Source organism: Arvicola amphibius, chromosome 5, assembly GCF_903992535.2.
Source record: "Arvicola amphibius chromosome 5, mArvAmp1.2, whole genome shotgun sequence".
Lineage (NCBI taxonomy): Eukaryota > Metazoa > Chordata > Mammalia > Rodentia > Cricetidae > Arvicola > Arvicola amphibius.
This window is the reverse complement of record NC_052051.1, coordinates 325,244-342,451: the sequence shown is the minus strand read 5'-3', so window position 1 is coordinate 342,451 and position 17,208 is coordinate 325,244. Positions and strand designations below refer to the sequence as shown.

Genomic DNA, 17,208 nt, shown 5'->3' with positions numbered 1-17,208 from the left:
TAGGTGGGTCTCTGTGAGTTTAAGGCCTGCAATGAGTTTCAGGACAGCCAGGACTATGTAGAGAGACTCTGTCTCAAAAACAAACAAAAATGTTGCTAATTATGGTGGCATTGGAACCCTCTATGTAGCTCAGGCTGGTTTCCGTTTTCTGAGTTTCGGGGTTGTATGTGTAGAAATTACACCCAGCTTTGTACGCTTCCCCCACTTTTCCTGGCTGGTGACAAATGGCTTTGGTGGGGAACCAGCTGGCTGTTTAGGGACTTCCACTCTTCTTTGCTCAGAGACAGAATTCATTGGGGTCGGGGTTATTGAGCCCCCTGCTGACTCCAGTCTGCCTTCTGAGGTAGGAAAACTGGTAGCTCCAATTCTTGCTGTGACATGTTTCCATTCTGGTGTGGAAAGGTTAAAAATCAATAAATCCACAAATAAGTCCGTAATGGGAGTGCTAAGTGTGAGAAGGGGCTATGCCAGTGTCTACACCCTGCTTTTTCATGAGTGGTTTTTGAGCTCACACCTGAAAGAAACGTGAAGAAACCATACAAGAAGCATGCTACCCAGATGAGGAGCTGTTTAAAGTCAGTGCGGGGGGCGGGGAGGGGGTGAAGCATGAGGATCAAGAGGCCCAGTGCAGCCTGGAAGGATCTTGTTTTTTCCTCTGAATGTGACTTGGGAAGAGCTTTCAGTGACTTGGCATCCCACAAAGCTCAGCACAGCTTTGCTCCTGCAGGGGCTTGGCTGTGGCTGACTTTGTCCAGGCTGGTCTCTGCAGGATGGCAGGCCAGGCAGGCAGGCAGGCAGCCTTACAGTTCCACAGGTTTGCTGCCTCTGAGTCAGATCTCCATGCTTCATCCACTGCCTCTGACCCTGTGGCTGCCTGGGGCTCCTTAGGGTAGAAGGGTGGAGTGGCCGCCAGGCTGGCGGGCTGGCAGGGCAGGGGGGGCGGCATTTCTGGGAATTGTGTGGGGGAAGCACATTCACATTGTTAGAGCAAAGCCTGCAGCTAGGGCCTCAATGGCCTCTAGGGGATGCCTCCTGCCTCCCTAGCCCTGCCTCTGGCGGGGGAGGAGGGGGACAAAGCTGGACCCTGGCCAGGCTGTGGGCTGGCGGGGGACTTTCCAAACAGACATTTCCATGAGCCCATGGCTCTTCCCATTCTGTAGATTAGGAGACTGAGGCTGGGAGAGCTGGCGTCTACGCACGCAGACAGAGGCAACACTCATGTGCCCAGCCTCCACCTCCTATCCCCAAATGAGCAGAGACTCGGATCTGTTCCTAGTCACTACCCTGTCTGATCACAGAAGCCAGTGTCCAAGGAGGGCCTAAGGTGGGACTGGCAATGGTTATAGATCCACAGAGCCCTGTGGTGGAGACCTGTGACCCCCCAAATGGGCCGGAGGGCCTGAGACCTTCATGCAGGGGAGCGATTACTATATGGTAGCAGTATTAGGACCTCCTGGGGCTTAGGATGCCTCCCAGTCTGTGATGAAGGGGAAACAAGGGGCTCCGTGTGAGCTTGGCAGTGTGAGTCTTCCCACCCACCACCGCCCTACCTTGGCCAGAGGGGAAGCATTCAGGCCACCACTGGGGTCAGGGCCAGCTCTGGGCAGACTGGGATTGGGGGTAGGGATCACAAATAGAAAAATAAATGGCTTGAGCTTCCGCTGTTTCCTGAACTGAGGAAGGGGGATGGGCAGGCTTTGGGCCAAAGGTGCAGTTGGCCTGGTGGGGCAGAGCCTGGGGACGTCCCATGATCCCACCCCATTAGGGTATTGTCTGCCTTTTTCAGACCTTCAAGCTGGGATATCTCCTCCCCAGGAACCCTAGAGTAGGGCAGTGTTGCTCACAGAGGGCTCCTGAGGTTGGAGAGCCACTGCAGGAAGGAACAGGTTTTTAAGGAAAATTGGGTATACCCCAGGAAGGTTGGGTGCAAAAGCCAAATGATGAACTGCGAAGAAGTCTCATCTAGGTGTTCTGGGAACTTGGAAAAGCCCTTGGTGATAGATAAGATGGGAGGCTAAGCAAGGCTATCTCCCAGAAGCAGGCAGGTGTGTCCCTCTCCATCACCCTCAGAGGGTTAGGGTACTGGACATGTTGGACATGTTCATGTTGGAATGAACACCTGTTGGTGTTTAGATGGTCTTTGGTGGGGAGGTTTCACTGAAGATTAAAACTCCCAAAGTCAGCAAGGTGTGTGTGTGTACTGATGTGGGAGGTGACTTCTCTGAGCAAGGGCCAGAAGGTTGTATTTGGAGCTCCTGTAGGATCTGGTGTTAGTGTTTTTTTTGTTTGTTTGTTTTTGAGACAAGGTCTCTCATGTAGCCCTGGCTGCCCTTAAACTGGATATGTATCTGAGGATGACTTTGAACTTCTGATCTTCCTGCCTCTGCCTGTCAAGTTCTGGGAATACAGTACAATACCCGTGATGTCTGGTTTGGTACTGCGGCTTTAACCCAGGGCTTCCTCTGTGCTAAGCAAACACTACCAACTGAGCTAATCCCAAGATCAGGGAATGAAGTTTTCTTTTCTTTTTTTTTTTTTTAAAGATTTATTTATTATGTATACAACATTCTGCCTCGATGTATGCCCGCACACCAGAGGAGGGCACCAGATCTCAGTACAGATGGTTGTGAGCCACCATGTGGTTGCTGGGAATTGAACTCAGGACCTCTGGAAGAACAGCCAGTGCTCTTAACCTCTGAGCCATCTCTCCAGCCCGGGAATGAAGTTTTCTAAGGCCGAGATGTGGAAATACCTGGCTGGTCGGTCCAGCCCCACAAGTGAGGACCCTTAGGAATGAACACATCTTTGATCTGATCATAGCTCCCCTGCTGGTGATCCTCCGGATTTTCCTCTAAAAGAAGCCACTGTCTGAGCAGGTTTGTGGGTTGCTTCTGCCACCTACAGGCTGCTGTTTTTCACACTCGGAGATGGACAATCCCTTCAGCCAAACAGCATGGTTGAAGGCCATGGGACTCCTTTATTCCCTGTGCTATGGTAGGGTCCTGTAAGCGTCAACTCGATAATCAAACACAGCGTTCCCTTTCTCAGAACTTATTTGGTTGGGTTTGGCTTAGAGCAAGGGCCCAATGCCAATAAAGGGCAGAATCAGAGTTGGAATGGAAGCTGGAGAGCTGTATTCATCCTTCACTGCACCTCTGGAAAAGCTTCTTGTTTGTTTGTTTGTTTGTTTTCAAGACAGGGTCTCATTACGTAGCCCTGGCTGTCCTGGAACTCACTATTTAGACCAGGTTGGCCTTGAACTCACAGAGATCTGCCTGCCTCTGCCTCCCAGGTGCTGGGATTAAAAGTGAGCACTGCTATGCCCAGATCTCTTTATTTATTGTCATAGTGCTAGGGCAGAGCCCAGGGCCTTGTGTGCGTGGCCAGGGTTCTACCTCTGAGCTACTTCACCAGCCCTCGCCCGTGGTTTTGATCTGCATTTCCCTAATGACTAATGAGGTTGAGTGCCTTTCACATGCTTGCTGGTGTGTACGCTTTCTTTGGGAACATGTCTGTTCAAATCCTAATGCTGTGGGACAGGGAAAAGCTTTGTTACCTACAAGAAATCCCATTCTTTTTCTTTGTGCTGAAGATGTCATAACTGATTAAGTGGTCAGCCCAGGCCATCTGCCAATTCCGTTTGCACCTGGCCGCGCGGTTACTATGGGTACAATTCAGACACCTGTCTTCTGGTACCACAGAAGAGGAACAGGTACCTCTTTTCCTTGCCTGGGAATGGCTATGATGTTCCTGAGACACTGACTCACTGTCTGATTGCCCTGCCCTGTTCTCAGTGTATAATGTGAATGGGATGATCCTGTTCACAGCCTCTGTCATTCTCTCTTCACAGGTTGGGAGACTGAGGCGTAGAGCAACGAGCAGAACCTGAGATATACACCCTGTTAGGTTGACTTCAGAGGCTGGATTCTGTCCAAGAAGCCTTTTCAGAGAGTTGGGGGTCCACACCTCCCAGTGTGCGCCGCATCTGCGCAGAAGCAACAACGACCTAAACTTGGCTTGGCAACGATGGGAGTGTGTCAAGTCCAACCGGGCGTAGGGTTGAGCTGAGAGGTCCCAAGGCCACGGAGGCGGAGGCGACCGGGCTCGACCAGCGGAGGAGCATTGCGTCGCCAGCAAGCAGCTCAGAAAGGGTTTTGTTAAACACCGCAGCGCAGTGGGGTTCTCTTTACTCCTCCCCTCAAGCTCCACCCTCTCCCCGGCTTTCACAGGGTGTGTGGGGCGGACGTAAGGAGGAACTATCTTTTCCAGCGGGTCGCGCGCCACGCGCCACTCAGTCGTCTGGGAGTTGTAGTCCCGGGGGCGGAGACTTTTTTTTTTAAATTGTGTTGCACGCGGCCGCGAGGGGAGGTTTGGACCGCGCATCTAGGCGGCGGCTGCCGAGGTCGGGCCGGGCGGCTCAACTGGCGCAACCCGCCGCCACCGAGGTGGTGATGGGCAAGGAGGAGGAGATTGCGCGGATCGCCCGGAGGTTGGACAAGATGGTGACCAGGAAGAGCGCGGTGAGGGGCGCGGGCCGCCAGGACCCTGGGGCCCCCGCTCCGCGGAGACCAACCGAACCCACCCGCGGGGAGAATGATACTCAGACCAGTCGAGACCCCTGCCCCGGGCCCGCCCTCTACCTTGTCCTGGGACTGCTGCTTCGCACTGGACATCAAGCTGACTTGAGAGCCGCCCACTGGCCCCATCGCCCAGCGGTGGTCGCGTGCGTTTTTAGTCCAGCCGTTGTCTCCCATGACTGCCCCCACCCTCCAGAACCAGGTTTCTCTAATACTCCCCATCCCCATCCCCGTTTAGGCCTCAGGCAGCAGTAAGCCGGTGTGGGAGACAGTAGATTCCAAAAATGAACCTGTGTCCTTGAGACCCTAGGAGACCAACTCTGCCCCTCGTCTTGCCCCGAGGCACTGTGGGCTTGGCAGTCTAACCCGCCTTTCGATCGACCCTGGCCACTCTTGTAACCTTTCAGGAGCATCCTTAGAGGATGATGGCACTTGCATCTTTTCTTCCGAGGGTGGGAAGGGACCAGGAGGTGGCCTTAAGGCTAAGTATGACCCGCCCATCCGCGGCACCAATCCCGGGGCAGCCCAGATAGTGGCTGAGTCATGAGTCTGTAGAGCCTCCCCAGGACTGTACTTGGAGTGGAGGGCAGCAGGACAGCTTTTGGGGATGCCCCCAAAAGGATTGCCTTGGGTTCCTGTTGTTCAGGGTTGGAGGGCTGGAGTCCTCTCTGCAATCACCTGCACTGCAGAGGCCTGCTGGTGCTTCTTTCCTCTAAGGGTGTTAAACCCAAACGACAGCAAGAGCGGAAAGTCACAGACAGGACTGTACAGTGGAGAAGGGAAATGACAGAGGTCCCAGGAGGTTGCAGCAACCGGAGAGGCTGATTGGTGTACAGTCTCAGAAGCAGGATCTGCTTTAGGGCCACGAAACAAGGCTGCATTTTGAGCAGATAATTAACACCGATTGGAGGTTAGCTCCAGACCCTCCCGTTGCCTCTAGTATGGAAGGTTTGAATGGTTGGGTAAAGACACATGAGCTCATAGTGGCAACCTGGAGGATAGCAAGCACAACAGTGTTGGGTGTTGGAAGAGTCTGTCTCAGGTGTAGGAAGGAAGTGATTGAATAAAGCTTTGAAGTGCCAGGGAGAAGAGCAGTCTTAGGCAGAATGAGGGTTTTAAGGTAGGAAAAGGAGAAGCAGCCTGTCTGTAGATACTGAAGAACAGAGCATGGCAGGGGAAGAAAATCAGGCTTGTCTGTTACAATATCCGGAAGTGCTGCACTGATGGATGGGCACTTTGAGGAGAGGCTGCTCTACCACCATGGCACAGATGGACTACGGCTAAGGAACCTGAGTTAAGTCTCTGAGTGTCCTTCCAGGAATGGGGGCATATTTTTTTTCTCTAGTAGTTTGCTCAGTGACCTGATGTGGTTACCATGAGGTCTGGAGGTCACCACAGATGCAGGGTGAGAAACCACCCGATCTTTGAGGAGAGCACTGTTAGCTGTTTGCTGTTTGCCTCAATTTCTTTCCTAGTGGTGTACGGCCATGTGCTCAGTGCTCTGGTCTTCTGGAGGTAGAGGAGTGGCTTCCTTCTGACATAAAAATTTCTCTCATGATCAGGAAGAGGTGGGATTGCTTAATGCCCTTTATGAAGGTCCTTTTCCCTTCCAGGAGGGAGCCATGGATTTGCTGCGGGAGCTGAAGGCCATGCCTGTTACATTACACCTGCTCCAGGTAAGCTCTTCCAGTCCTGGTGTAGGATGGTTCCAGAGACAGCAATTCCAAGAACAGGGTCCTTATGTTACTCCCACAAGGCTTAGCTGGCACAAACAACTGTTCTAAGGAGAGGGTTTCTGATTCTCTCTGGTGATCAGTGAGGTGGGAGGGAGTGCTCTGGGTTCCAAATGAGATCCTAGCCATTGGGAGAGGTGTCCTTCTGCCCCTGCCCATTCCCTAGCCCTTCCCTGTGGGAGCCAGAGCCCCTACCACCTCTGACCCCAGACACTTGCCTTGCAGTCCACCCGTATTGGGATGTCTGTCAATGCCCTGCGGAAGCAGAGCTCGGATGAGGAGCTCATTGCCCTGGCCAAGTCCCTCATCAAGTCCTGGAAGAAGCTCTTGGGTACGGGTCAGAATGTAAAGGGTGGCTCGCATGCTCAGCACGGCAGAGTGGGTGCGGGTCAGAATGTAAAGGGTGGCTCGCGTGCTCAGCACAGCAGAGTGCCGGCCCTGCTGCGCCTGCTCAGGCTGTCTGCTTGTGGGATACAAAACAGGCCAGAAAGAGTCCATCCCTGGGCTGGAAGTGAATGAGGATGATGGGTGTTATCTGCTGTGGTGGGGAGGGGATGGCCTGGGAGGGTGTGTGCCGAGGAGGAGGTTTTCAAACTGCAGGAGGCCAACAGAAAAGGAGGTGCAGATTAGGATGTTCCAGCTGAAGGGGGGGGGGGCGCTACCTATCTATGCAAGAGGTGAGCTAGGCAAACAGCAGCTATTTATGGGGACAGTGGATAACTGGGCTGCAGAGATGCTCCTATTGATTAGGAAGGCAACCATTCTTGGGCTTTGTCTACAAAGCTCTCTGTGAGACAACTCAGGATCTGCCCCTCCTTACAGTCACATGGCCATCGAGAGGCTAGCAGTGTAAGTTTGCCCTGGTCCATAGTTCAGGTTTTGGGCAAGGCCCTGCCCATGCTGTCAGAAGAAGCCTTTTATGAGGCATATGCAGGTTCAACCTGAAGGGTCCCACAGCAACTTGCTTGAGTGAGGCTTAAGGAGGGTGGGCTTGCTGGGGACTGGGAGGAAGGTCAGGTGGCCTCCTGGTACTTTGCTTGTCTAATGGCTTTAAGCAGTAGGGATAATGGCCAGGTTGAGGCTGGGCTAGCACCTGGCTGCCTGATCCTGACCAGGCTATACCATTTGTTTTCTGATAATGGCAGATGTTTCTGATGGCAAGACCAGGGATCAAAGGAAGGGCACACCTCTGCCCACATCGTCCTCAAAGGATGCCTCAGGGACTGCGGATCTCAGGTAGCATATCTGAAGGCAGTTCTATACATTTCTGCCTCTTGCCTCAGTTTCCTCAGTGGGAAAAGAAGGCTGATGTCCATTTGCCTGGACACTGCTCTGAGGGAGAGGCCCCATCCAGGACACCATTTATAAGGTTAGTCAGTCTCATGCTGGATACTGTCCCACTGCTTAGTTCCCTTCTTGCCCACCTAAGATGTCTGGCTGTGTCTGCCTGGCTGTCAGTGTCATTGAGACTTTCAGTGAGGAGGGGCTACCCAACAGGAGCTGGCCTGGCCCCAGGCTCCCTTTCCTGCTTCCTTAGACCCTATCTTTTTTTCTGCTCAGCAAGATTGGTGAATAGGTCCCTCATGCAAATGCTATTGGAGCTATAGGTGGGCACAGCTCACATTCAAGTGTTGCCACACCACTGCCTTAAAGGTGGTCAGGGCAGACCTGTTACCATGGAGACAAAGGGCACTACTAGTTACAGGCCATGGATGACAGGCTGCTTTGATCAGATGGTAGCAGTGGCCAGGCCACAACAGCCTATGCTCTGAACTCTAGCCTAGCAGTCCAGATATAATGTTATTATGCCCTGAGCTCACTAGCACACCTGTACAGTTGATTTTGCTCCATAAACCCACCTGATGTTGCTGGTTTCCAGAGGAGCAGGCATGACTGTTGGACAAGTCTTTCACTGAGCCCAGACCTGAGATCCTTGCCCAATTTCATTTGTGTTGTGGGGTCACCTGTGACATTAAGACTTGACTTTGGGTAACCTTCCACCTCATCTTTACTTCAGGCAACCAGAAGTATCTGCCTTATTCTGCCATTAGCAGAGAGGTATTCACAGCATGGCCCATGTCCTGGGTCTCTTGGGAAGCAGACACTCTGGAGCTAGCAAGAATATTTCAGCCCAGTTTGACAAGAGAGCACTGCTCAGACACGGATTGTTGAAGGATCTGGCATCCACTTGGGGAGTGATCTGTGATTCACTGTGGACCTTCTAGCCAATGCTCTTCTCTGACTAGGGCAGAGCACACAAGCATTCTAGGCTGAACTAAGGTTGGATGAAATCATTGGACCTAGCTGGGGGTCTGTCAGGATAGAGTAAATGGGCTTTGGAGGTCAGCATGGCATCTACATTTGCTTTTCTGTGGTTCATCAGTGGCTCAGGAATGGTCAGGGGACCACACAGAGAGGGCACTAGGTAGCCTACCAATGGTGTCCAACACCTGCTGGATGCACAACTTGGCTTAACAGGCTTAGTCTGAGCCCAGCTGGCTTTGTCTCTCTAGCTGCAAGAAGCCAGACCCACCTAGGACCTCATCCACTCCGAGGATCACCACATTTCCCCCAGTACCCATTACCTGCGATGCTGTACGAAACAAATGCCGTGAAATGCTGACTTTGGCCCTGCAAACGGACCGTGAGTATTACAAGCTCTGGGTTTTGACACTTCTCCAGATGCACAGGGTGGCCTGGACCTCTACCTGCTTTAGAGGTTGCTGCCAGAGATAACACTTTCTCTCTCTTGTTTGAGTCAAGGTTTCCCTGTGTGACAGCTCTGGCTATCCTGGAAATTGTTTTGTAGACCAGGCTGGCCTTGAATTCACAGAGATCCACCTGCCTTTGCCTTCTGAGTGCTGGGATTAAAGGCATGCACCACCACTGCCTGGAAACATCTCTTCTCTTTAGCCCACTGTGGTTTAGGGAGGAGACTGAGGTTTTGGAGTCATCAGAACACCTGTATCTTGGGAACTGTCTCCCAGGAATGCAAGTGCCCTATTTAGCTTCTAGAGCTCTGTGAAAGCAGAGGGGTGGCAGGTGGAAAAAGCCAGTGGGGGGAACTAACGAGGGTTCCCTTTTGCAGATGATCATGAGGCCGTCGGTGTAGACTGTGAGCATCTGTCATCTCAGATCGAGGAGTATATCCTTTGTACAGTGTATACAAGGTCCAAGACTTCTGGTAGAATCTGTAGGCCAGTGAGTTGTGCTTCTCCAGTAGTTGTTAGACACCATTGGCAGATTATCCAGCGCCCTCTTGGGGTGGTCCCCCAAGTTTACCTGGGCCATAGATGAGTAAGGGGCTGTGACTACTTAATATATAGATGTGGGCCTCAAACAGGAATGGGTTAGAGAAGTCACAACACTATAGCCCCTCAGTTTCCCACAGGGTTTGAGTGGGTAGATTCATGACTCCAAGGAGGGATGGAGCTCAGGAACTGCAGATGCATCCTTAAATACCCTTACGCATCTTCCTGGACGTGGGAAACACAGACATGAAGTACAAGAACCGTGTGCGGAGCCGAATCTCCAACCTGAAAGATGCCAAGAACCCTGGCCTGCGGCGGAATGTGTTGTGTGGTGCCATTACACCCCAGCAGATAGCCGTGATGACATCAGAGGTGAGCCCCAGTGGAAGGGCTGGGGCAGGCTGTTGTATAGAGCTGCAGGCTGAGCACTTGGCCCCTTTATCAGGAGATGGCCAGTGATGAGCTGAAGGAGATCCGTAAGGCCATGACCAAGGAGGCCATCCGTGAGCATCAGATGGCCCGTACAGGTGGCACACAGACCGACCTGTTCACCTGCAGCAAGTGCAGGAAGAAGAACTGCACCTACACGCAGGTTGGGGTCCATTCTATCTTCCTTGGCAGGGACCTCAGGGCACACCAATCCTCTTCATGGATACCACCTTTGTCCCTACTTCTACTGGTCTGGGGCTCTGTGCTAGGGCTAAGTGGCTTGGCCCTGCCCAGCTTGGAGAGACAGGAGTGTAGTCTTCTGTTTGGCAGTAGCTGTAGGACCTTCAGACCCTGCTATGGAGGTAGAGGCTTAAATATTTTGGGGAGACCATGTGGATTCCAAGACGTACTGGGGACTTGGGAAGAGGGAAGTGTTATTAAGATGGCTTGTGGAAGCTGCCATCATCTGTAGCAGGGCATGAACGGCAGAGCAGCTCAGTCTCCACCACCTGTAACGACTAAGCCCTGTGATAGGTTTTCTCTTCCGTCTCTCAGATGACCAGGGCCACTGGCATCTCTGCTGATCCTTTCAATATATAGACCCTCCTTTGGGAATTCTGTACTTAGCCAACATTCTGGACTCTACTGAGCCCAGTTGTTCAGGCCCACAAAGATCTGTTGTGGTGATCTACCTTCTCCATAAACCTATGGAGGTTTTAGGAGGTTGAGGTCACCGGGAAGTTCCAAATCAAGTCATCAATAGAGATTGGGGATTCAGACACCCACTTTACAGGTGCAGACTCGCAGCTCGGATGAGCCCATGACCACTTATGTTGTCTGCAACGAGTGTGGGAATCGCTGGAAGGTAGGTGGGTGGGCCCAGAATGCTCACCTGCAGTCCTGTCTCAGAATATATTGGGCCTGAAGTAGGAACCAGGGCCCACTGTACCAATAGCCTCCTGGGAGTCTCTGGGAAGGAGCCCCATTCCCGTCTGTCCTATTACTACCCTGGGGGGTTGTGTGTGTCATGTGGGACCTTGGCCAGACACTTTCCTACCTTCCTGCAGTTCTGCTGAACCCTTGTACGTACTGATGTGTTGTAGTCCTGGCCATGGCTAGCATTGCCCCCTCCTGCAATGTTCCTGGATACAGCTTCTCTGGAGATCCCCAGAAGGTGGCATGCCCTGTCCCAGCCTGCCTGCCTGGTGTGCACCTTTTCGCCCTTTGTCCCTCATTATTAAATGTTTTCTTTTGCCTTCCTCTGGCCTTGCTCCTGGTAGGGGCTAAACACCGGTTCCAGCTGGGTCTGTCCTTCCATTGCTCCCTGGGCTCAGACAACACTTGAGCTAAGCTGCGTTGGGGCAATGTGTCTGTTTTTTAGAGAGATCACTTGCTTGCACATGTGGTTTTAGGATATTGGTGGTCTGCTTATATGTGTCCCACCATGCTGTGTGGGCTTGTGGCACGTGGGACTTGTTAGAACAGGACCTTGCCCAGTGTTCACCCATCCTCACCAGACATGGCAGCCCAAGGACCTGGTACCCTCTCAGGATGTTTTGCTCCATCCTTCACTCTGCTCACCACATGGGGGAGGATGGTCTCTGGGCTGAGGGCAATTCTAGCTTCAAATTGCTGAAACTTCCAGCAACTTGAAGGACCAACGTAGTGGGTGCTTTGCTTTATTGGACCCCTAAGATGAAGATGACATTGTACCCAGCTACCTTGAGGAGGCCAAGCCATCAGCCTCTAGGAAGACATCTCACCAAGCACACAAGGGTTTGGGATAATCTGCAGTTGCATCTTGAGCTTTTGTGGAGCACTGACCCACTTAAGAGTTGAGGCCAATTCCTAGAGCTATACCTTGGCAGGGCCCAGAACAGAGTCTGGTAGATGATCCTCTTCTCTGACCTCCTACCCCAATTGTGGGATAAATGGACACTTGCTTTTAAAAGGTCAAGAATACCATATCATGTTTTTGGCATGTGTAGGAAATCAGGTGAATGTGAAAGCTTTCTTTTTTCTTTTGATAAAATGTACAATAAGGACATATTTCCAATTTTAAAGTTCATTAACATATAAAATATAAATGGGCTCTTTTTTTGAGCCTGACTCTGAGGTCCTACATCTGGTTCTGCGGAATAAACAGTCTTGCTACAAACCTGTTGGCACAGAGGTTGTTCTCTGTGAGAACATCTCCTGGGCACGTGACTGGAGGGTCTGAGGCACCATCTCGGAGAACCCCCAGCTGGAACAGGCTAGGGCAGAGCAGAACATTGCAGTTGCCACTGGGGCTGAGTCTATATCCAGCCAAACGGGGCAGGGTTCGCCCCTAGTCTGCCCACAGGAGCAGGGCATCTGTGTGGCAAGCACCTAGGCCTCAGAGGAGGACTGTGGGGCCCCCTGGAGTAGCAGAGAGCGGTAGGCGGGGGAGGTGAGGAAGCGAGGATAGGAGTCCCGGTGCATGAGGGTGTAGATCTGCAGCTGCGCATCATCAAACGTGTGTGGTGACGGCTCTTGCATCTTCCTATTGATGCCTTCTCGCACACGGGAGTCCAGGCTCACCTGTGTGGCAGGCACCAAGGTCAGGAGGTGGGGCTGTGCCCTTCCCAGGCCACCCTCACTTATCCCTGCATCTGGCGCACCTCCTTGGGGGACAGGATGGACACGTAGTCCTCATAGATAAGTCGCGCCTTCTCATCCACCACATGTTGGTTGGCCTCTGCTTTCAACTCCTCACAGGCCAGCCAGAAGAGCATGTTCTCTTCGCTGTATTCTGTGCGCAGGAATGCCCGGAATACACTGCGGCCCGTGGGGCTATGCATTAACTTGTCAAAGGACTGTGCCCAGCTCTGTACTTCCTCAGGACTTGGTGGAGTGCTGCAGGTATGAGGGCCAGACCATGTCAGAACTGAGACATGCACACAAAAACACATACATGCATGCATACACAGTGGTGGCTGTACTCACCAAACTTCACAGCTGGGGAGGGGTTGCAACTTGCTTTCCCGAGAAGCCTGCCAAGCTCGCTGCCGTTCTTGGTTCCTAGTGGCAAATGAAAGTGGCACTACCTTATGCAGTTGGGTTCTCCACACACCACTTTGGCACGTGGTTGCCTAGCACCAGTAAGTCTGTTGCAAGGAAGGAAGCTCCTAGTATGAGCCTTCTTCACATCCTCTTGTTCCCCCACTGAGGCCTCTTTCCTGGTCAGCAGCTGGACTGTTCTGGTTCCTGGTATCACTCCCTCTCTTTGGACTGCTGGGTAGAACCGTACTCCTTAGCCTAGTTCCAGATCATTCTTGAGATCACTGAAAAGTCTGCACTTGAGGCCTGATATCAACAATATGACTCACTGGCTAATGTAGGGTAAGAGCCCCTCCAATGTGTCTGTACCTGTCTGATCCTGGATCCTGAACACCGCCTCCAAGGGAAACTTCTCCTTGTCAGTATGTGCTCAGCTGGCACAGTGAGCATCTCATTCCCACAGTTGTGGAGACAATTCAGTTCCCACCAGGCCTGGCTTCTCAGCAACAATACAGCTCAAGCTTCCAGTGAGCCTTACCCATTCATATTTCACTCCTTGAATCTTGCCTATACATAGTGCTGGGTGGCTTGCTGTTCAATAGATCCCTCAGTCTGTGTAGGGTCAGACTGCTATAAGGTAGAAAACTTCTACTGTCTCTCCTACTCCTGCCATCAGACACCCCCAAACCTTAAATACTTTTCTGTCCAGGGCCAGCTGTTGCCTTACCCAAGTCTCTTCTCAAATGTGTCCTCTACTGCACATAGTCTGGGGTCTGGGCAGCTCTTAGTGGTATAAACAGGTTTTGGGTAAGAGCATGGACGTCCTATGCATGCCACTTGCTTGGCTCTTGAATGTAATACCACAGCATACCAGGTTTAAAGGCCACACAAAGGGGCTGGAGGATTGCTCAGTGTTAAGAGCTCTCATTCTTCCACAGACCACCTGCTGGCTCTCGACCATTTGTAACTCCTGTTCCAACACCTTCAGGCCTTTTCAGGCTCCAGGTATGACACACAGACATAATCAGGCAAAATACTCAGACACATAGAACTTAAGAGCCATATAAAGTCCCTTAGAGGATCTGGGCACTACTACCAGCCACCAAGGCTCAGCAGTCTCTAGACAGGGCAATGCTGTGGCTGGGGCACCTGACTAAAGCTAGTTTCTTGGAAGCCTCTGGAAGGGTCTAGGGAGCAGGACTGGGTCTGAGCCCCTAAAAGCCACCTCATCCTACCCCTTCATGCTTCTGTACCTCACCTATGAGCTGCTCCCCAGGTCCACATACCCATTTGGTGCTTTATGAACCATGTACCCCTGCCCAAATGCCTTGGGGTCTTCCCAGTGCAAGCTGCACCTTCAAGTTCACATACCAGGAGCAACTGCAGCAGCAGCACCAGCATAAGCAGCAGGGGTTGCGACTGGGGGGTCCTGAAGGGGCTGCATCATGGCTGGACATCAATGGGGGCCTGTCTGCCTCCTCTGGTCCTGTGTGCTGAGGAAGAGGGGGCTGCCTCAACCTCCACTCCAGAATTCACTGGCCCCTATGTCTCTGCCCACCTGCCCAGTGGGCTGTGTCCCCAAGGTCATGACATTTTGGTCCTCAGGTGTCCAGGAACCCAATTAGAGGTGGGAAGTGCCTACCTGTTTCTCAGCCTCATGTGGGGTGGGCATGGGTGGGTGGAGGGGGTTGCCAGGTTCTGTGGTGCCAGCTCTGGACCTTCAGTGCAGTCTGGGAGTCTGCTGGATCTGAGAAGAACGTTGGAGTTCTGACTGAGGTCTGTGACCTGGACCTACCTTGTAACCTCTGCACCCACCTCAGGGAGAGATCCCTCAGAGGGAGCTTGGTCAGAGCTCTGCCTTAGCCTTTTACCCCACGCCTGCATGCTTACCCCATATAGAGGTGCCGGAGATGGGGATACTGCAGTTGGGCCTCCCATAAATGGCTCTAAGACACCCCCATCTGCTCAGTCCCTGAGAAGCCGGAAGCCTGGGTTCCTCTTTCTTGGCTTCCGGCTCCTGGCCCCTCCCAAGGGGACTGGAGCTACAAGCTGGTATGGAGGTGGGTAGAGATGCTACCCAGATGACTGCAGTGTGCTAGGTCTGAGCATTGAGTACTTGAGTGGGCCTCAGAACGACTTCCTGAAAGTGAGGAATGGGTGGGGGGTATGCCCTGATGGGGTGTGTACTCAGGTAACAAGGTTCTTTGGCCCTCAGCTGCCTCAGACACTCCCATTTAGGATGCAGAAGCAGGGAGTGCTAACTATGGAAGCTGGTGTGGCAACGTGAGAGGACCAGCTGCTTAGCAAGAGCCTTGGGCTCTTCAATGGGTTTTCATAGGGTTTATCATTCTTGATGTTTAGACCACACTTTCACTGGGGGTGGGGTGGGGTGTGTGAAGGTCTAGGAACTTCTTAGGCCAATGAAAGCTGACTTCAAATTCCAGTGTCCCCAGGAGAAACATAAGCTAAAGCATCCAATTAGCATGCTGGCAGCGGTTTTGAACGCCTCCTCTCTCCCCAGCCTGTGCCCATTTCTGTCCAAGATGGAGGCCATCCAGATTTTAAGATCTCTGCTCTGCCCACCTTTCTCTCGTCAGCCTGGGACTCACACCCCTGTAGCCCCTCATCCAGCAGAGGTCCTTTAATCCTTTTCTTCCTCAGCTCTGTCCACTGAGGGTATCCTCACCACCTGACTTGATTTCTGAGATGATGGGTTCCTAAGTCTCCCAGCATGCAAGCCAGGACACAGAAGTAGCTTGGGCTGTACTTCCCTGGGGCTGAGCTTCTAGGGAAAGGAAGGGGTGTGGTAGCCTGAAGTCTCTAGGCTCTCCAGAGTTGTCCTTCATACCCCCTCACCCTGCAGACCACCCCTCCGATGCTCCATCTCCAGTCAGCAGACTGGACAGGGAACAGCCTAGGGTGTGCAGAGACGGATGCCTGCCCTTTTCCCCAGCTGCAGGTTCAGGTCCTGGCTCCTTGTACCCATCAATCAACCCATGTCGTCCAGGATGCTCTTGACTACTGCCTCCCTTCTTTCTGGGGAAGGGGAGCCCGGACTCTGAATTAGGGTTTTCCTGCCCTACATGTGAATATTGGAGGGCTCCTTCCCTCCCCAAGCCTCCCAGGCGTTGGCCTCCCAAGTCTATGCTGAGAGACCAGATGCAGCAAATCTGGTCTCTGAGGACAGAAGCTCCCTGGGGAATGGCTGCCGCGTTGCTCCACAGAAGAAAAAAGAACGTCCAAGCCTGCCCAGTCGTCGTCCCCCCCCCCCCCCCGTCGCTTAAGAAAATGGGGTAATTCCAGAAAAAAAAGTCATAACCTTTGGGGGGGGGGGGCTAACGGGTTCCATTCCCACTTCCATCCCACACTGTCATTGTCCTACCTGTACCTCCATGGCAGGCCAGACCTCTCTCACCATGGCGAACCCTGCTGCCCAAGCCCACCTGAGGAATGGTAGGCCCCCACCCCAGTTCCTGCTTTCTGCTGGTGGGGTCATCTGGAGGGTTGGTCTCTTCTTCGCGGTCCCTCTCGCAGTCTCTGACGCCCCCACCCCTTTCTTAAGGAATTCGCCATGGCGCCCCACTCACCAGCGACCTAAAGGCGGATGGGGGCGGGAAGGCCAGGTTCGGTCTGGGCCCCACCCTGGCTGCCGAAGGGGCGTGCTCTAAAGCAGCAGGGACTTAAGTCAGACAGCAAGATGTACTCCTGGGTATTCGCGAGGTAGGAAGGCGCACAGAACCCCGCTCGGGTGGGGCCGGGGAGTGCAACATTCACCCCTAAGGCTTTCCAGGCCGAGTGGCTAGAGGACCTGACTCGAAGGGTGGGTAAGGTGGTGGATCGGGTGTCTTGTCTGGCCCCTCCCCACTAGGCTAGCGGGCGGGAGACACGGAAACCTGGGTTCTTCCGGCCCCCACCTCTAGCAATTACTCCTCAAAGCTCCGAGCTGAAGAAAAAGGGGAACCTGGCTGCGGCTCTCCCTCCCCCACGCGCAGGGGGTGGGCTCCGGTCCCACCGCGACCCAGGTCCACGTGGACCGGTTGCTGAAGTCCGGGCACAGCCTGCATCTACACCGCCGGGGCCCGTCCGCGGTCCAGCGCCGCACTCACCGCCGAGTCCCAGAGTCACGCCGCCCGCGCGCTCCGAAGTCCTGCTGGTCGCCGGGGAGGGGGCGCAAGCGTAGTGCGCAGGCGCCTCCGC

General features: G+C 53.3%; 2 protein-coding genes across 12 annotated transcripts; one reads left to right on the top strand and one right to left on the bottom strand.

Annotated features, from left to right (window-relative positions):
- Positions 1-4,374: 4,374 nt before the first annotated feature.
- On the top strand, positions 4,375-11,249 carry Tcea2 (transcription elongation factor A2). 5 transcript variants are annotated; one of them, XM_038330903.1, is made up of 10 exons: positions 4,375-4,520; positions 6,191-6,253; positions 6,536-6,641; positions 7,456-7,546; positions 8,824-8,954; positions 9,399-9,455; positions 9,779-9,933; positions 10,007-10,153; positions 10,784-10,855; positions 11,058-11,249. In XM_038330903.1, the coding sequence occupies exons 1-10, from the start codon at positions 4,452-4,454 to the stop codon at positions 11,064-11,066; spliced, it is 900 nt and encodes a 299-aa protein (XP_038186831.1). In that variant the 5' UTR covers positions 4,375-4,451; the 3' UTR covers positions 11,067-11,249. The 5 variants fall into 5 exon arrangements, 3 of the variants coding, with proteins under 3 accessions (XP_038186831.1, XP_038186830.1, XP_038186829.1); XR_005285468.1 differs by having other exon boundaries at positions 10,007-10,855; XM_038330902.1 differs by lacking the exon at positions 11,058-11,249 and having other exon boundaries at positions 10,784-11,033.
- A 684-nt stretch (positions 11,250-11,933) lies between these two features.
- On the bottom strand, positions 11,934-17,208 carry Rgs19 (regulator of G protein signaling 19). Of its 7 annotated transcripts, none has more exons than XM_038330404.2 (7): positions 17,118-17,208; positions 16,599-16,605; positions 14,654-14,758; positions 14,383-14,504; positions 12,958-13,032; positions 12,633-12,867; positions 11,934-12,552 (listed from the first exon to the last, which is right to left on the bottom strand). In XM_038330404.2, exons 3-7 carry the CDS (start codon positions 14,681-14,683, stop codon positions 12,361-12,363), a joined length of 654 nt encoding a protein of 217 aa, XP_038186332.1. In that variant the 5' UTR covers positions 14,684-14,758; positions 16,599-16,605; positions 17,118-17,208; the 3' UTR covers positions 11,934-12,360. The 7 variants fall into 7 exon arrangements, with proteins under 7 accessions (XP_038186332.1, XP_038186333.1, XP_038186329.1 ...); XM_038330405.2 differs by having other exon boundaries at positions 16,394-16,605; positions 17,118-17,172; XM_038330401.2 differs by lacking the exon at positions 16,599-16,605 and having other exon boundaries at positions 17,118-17,173.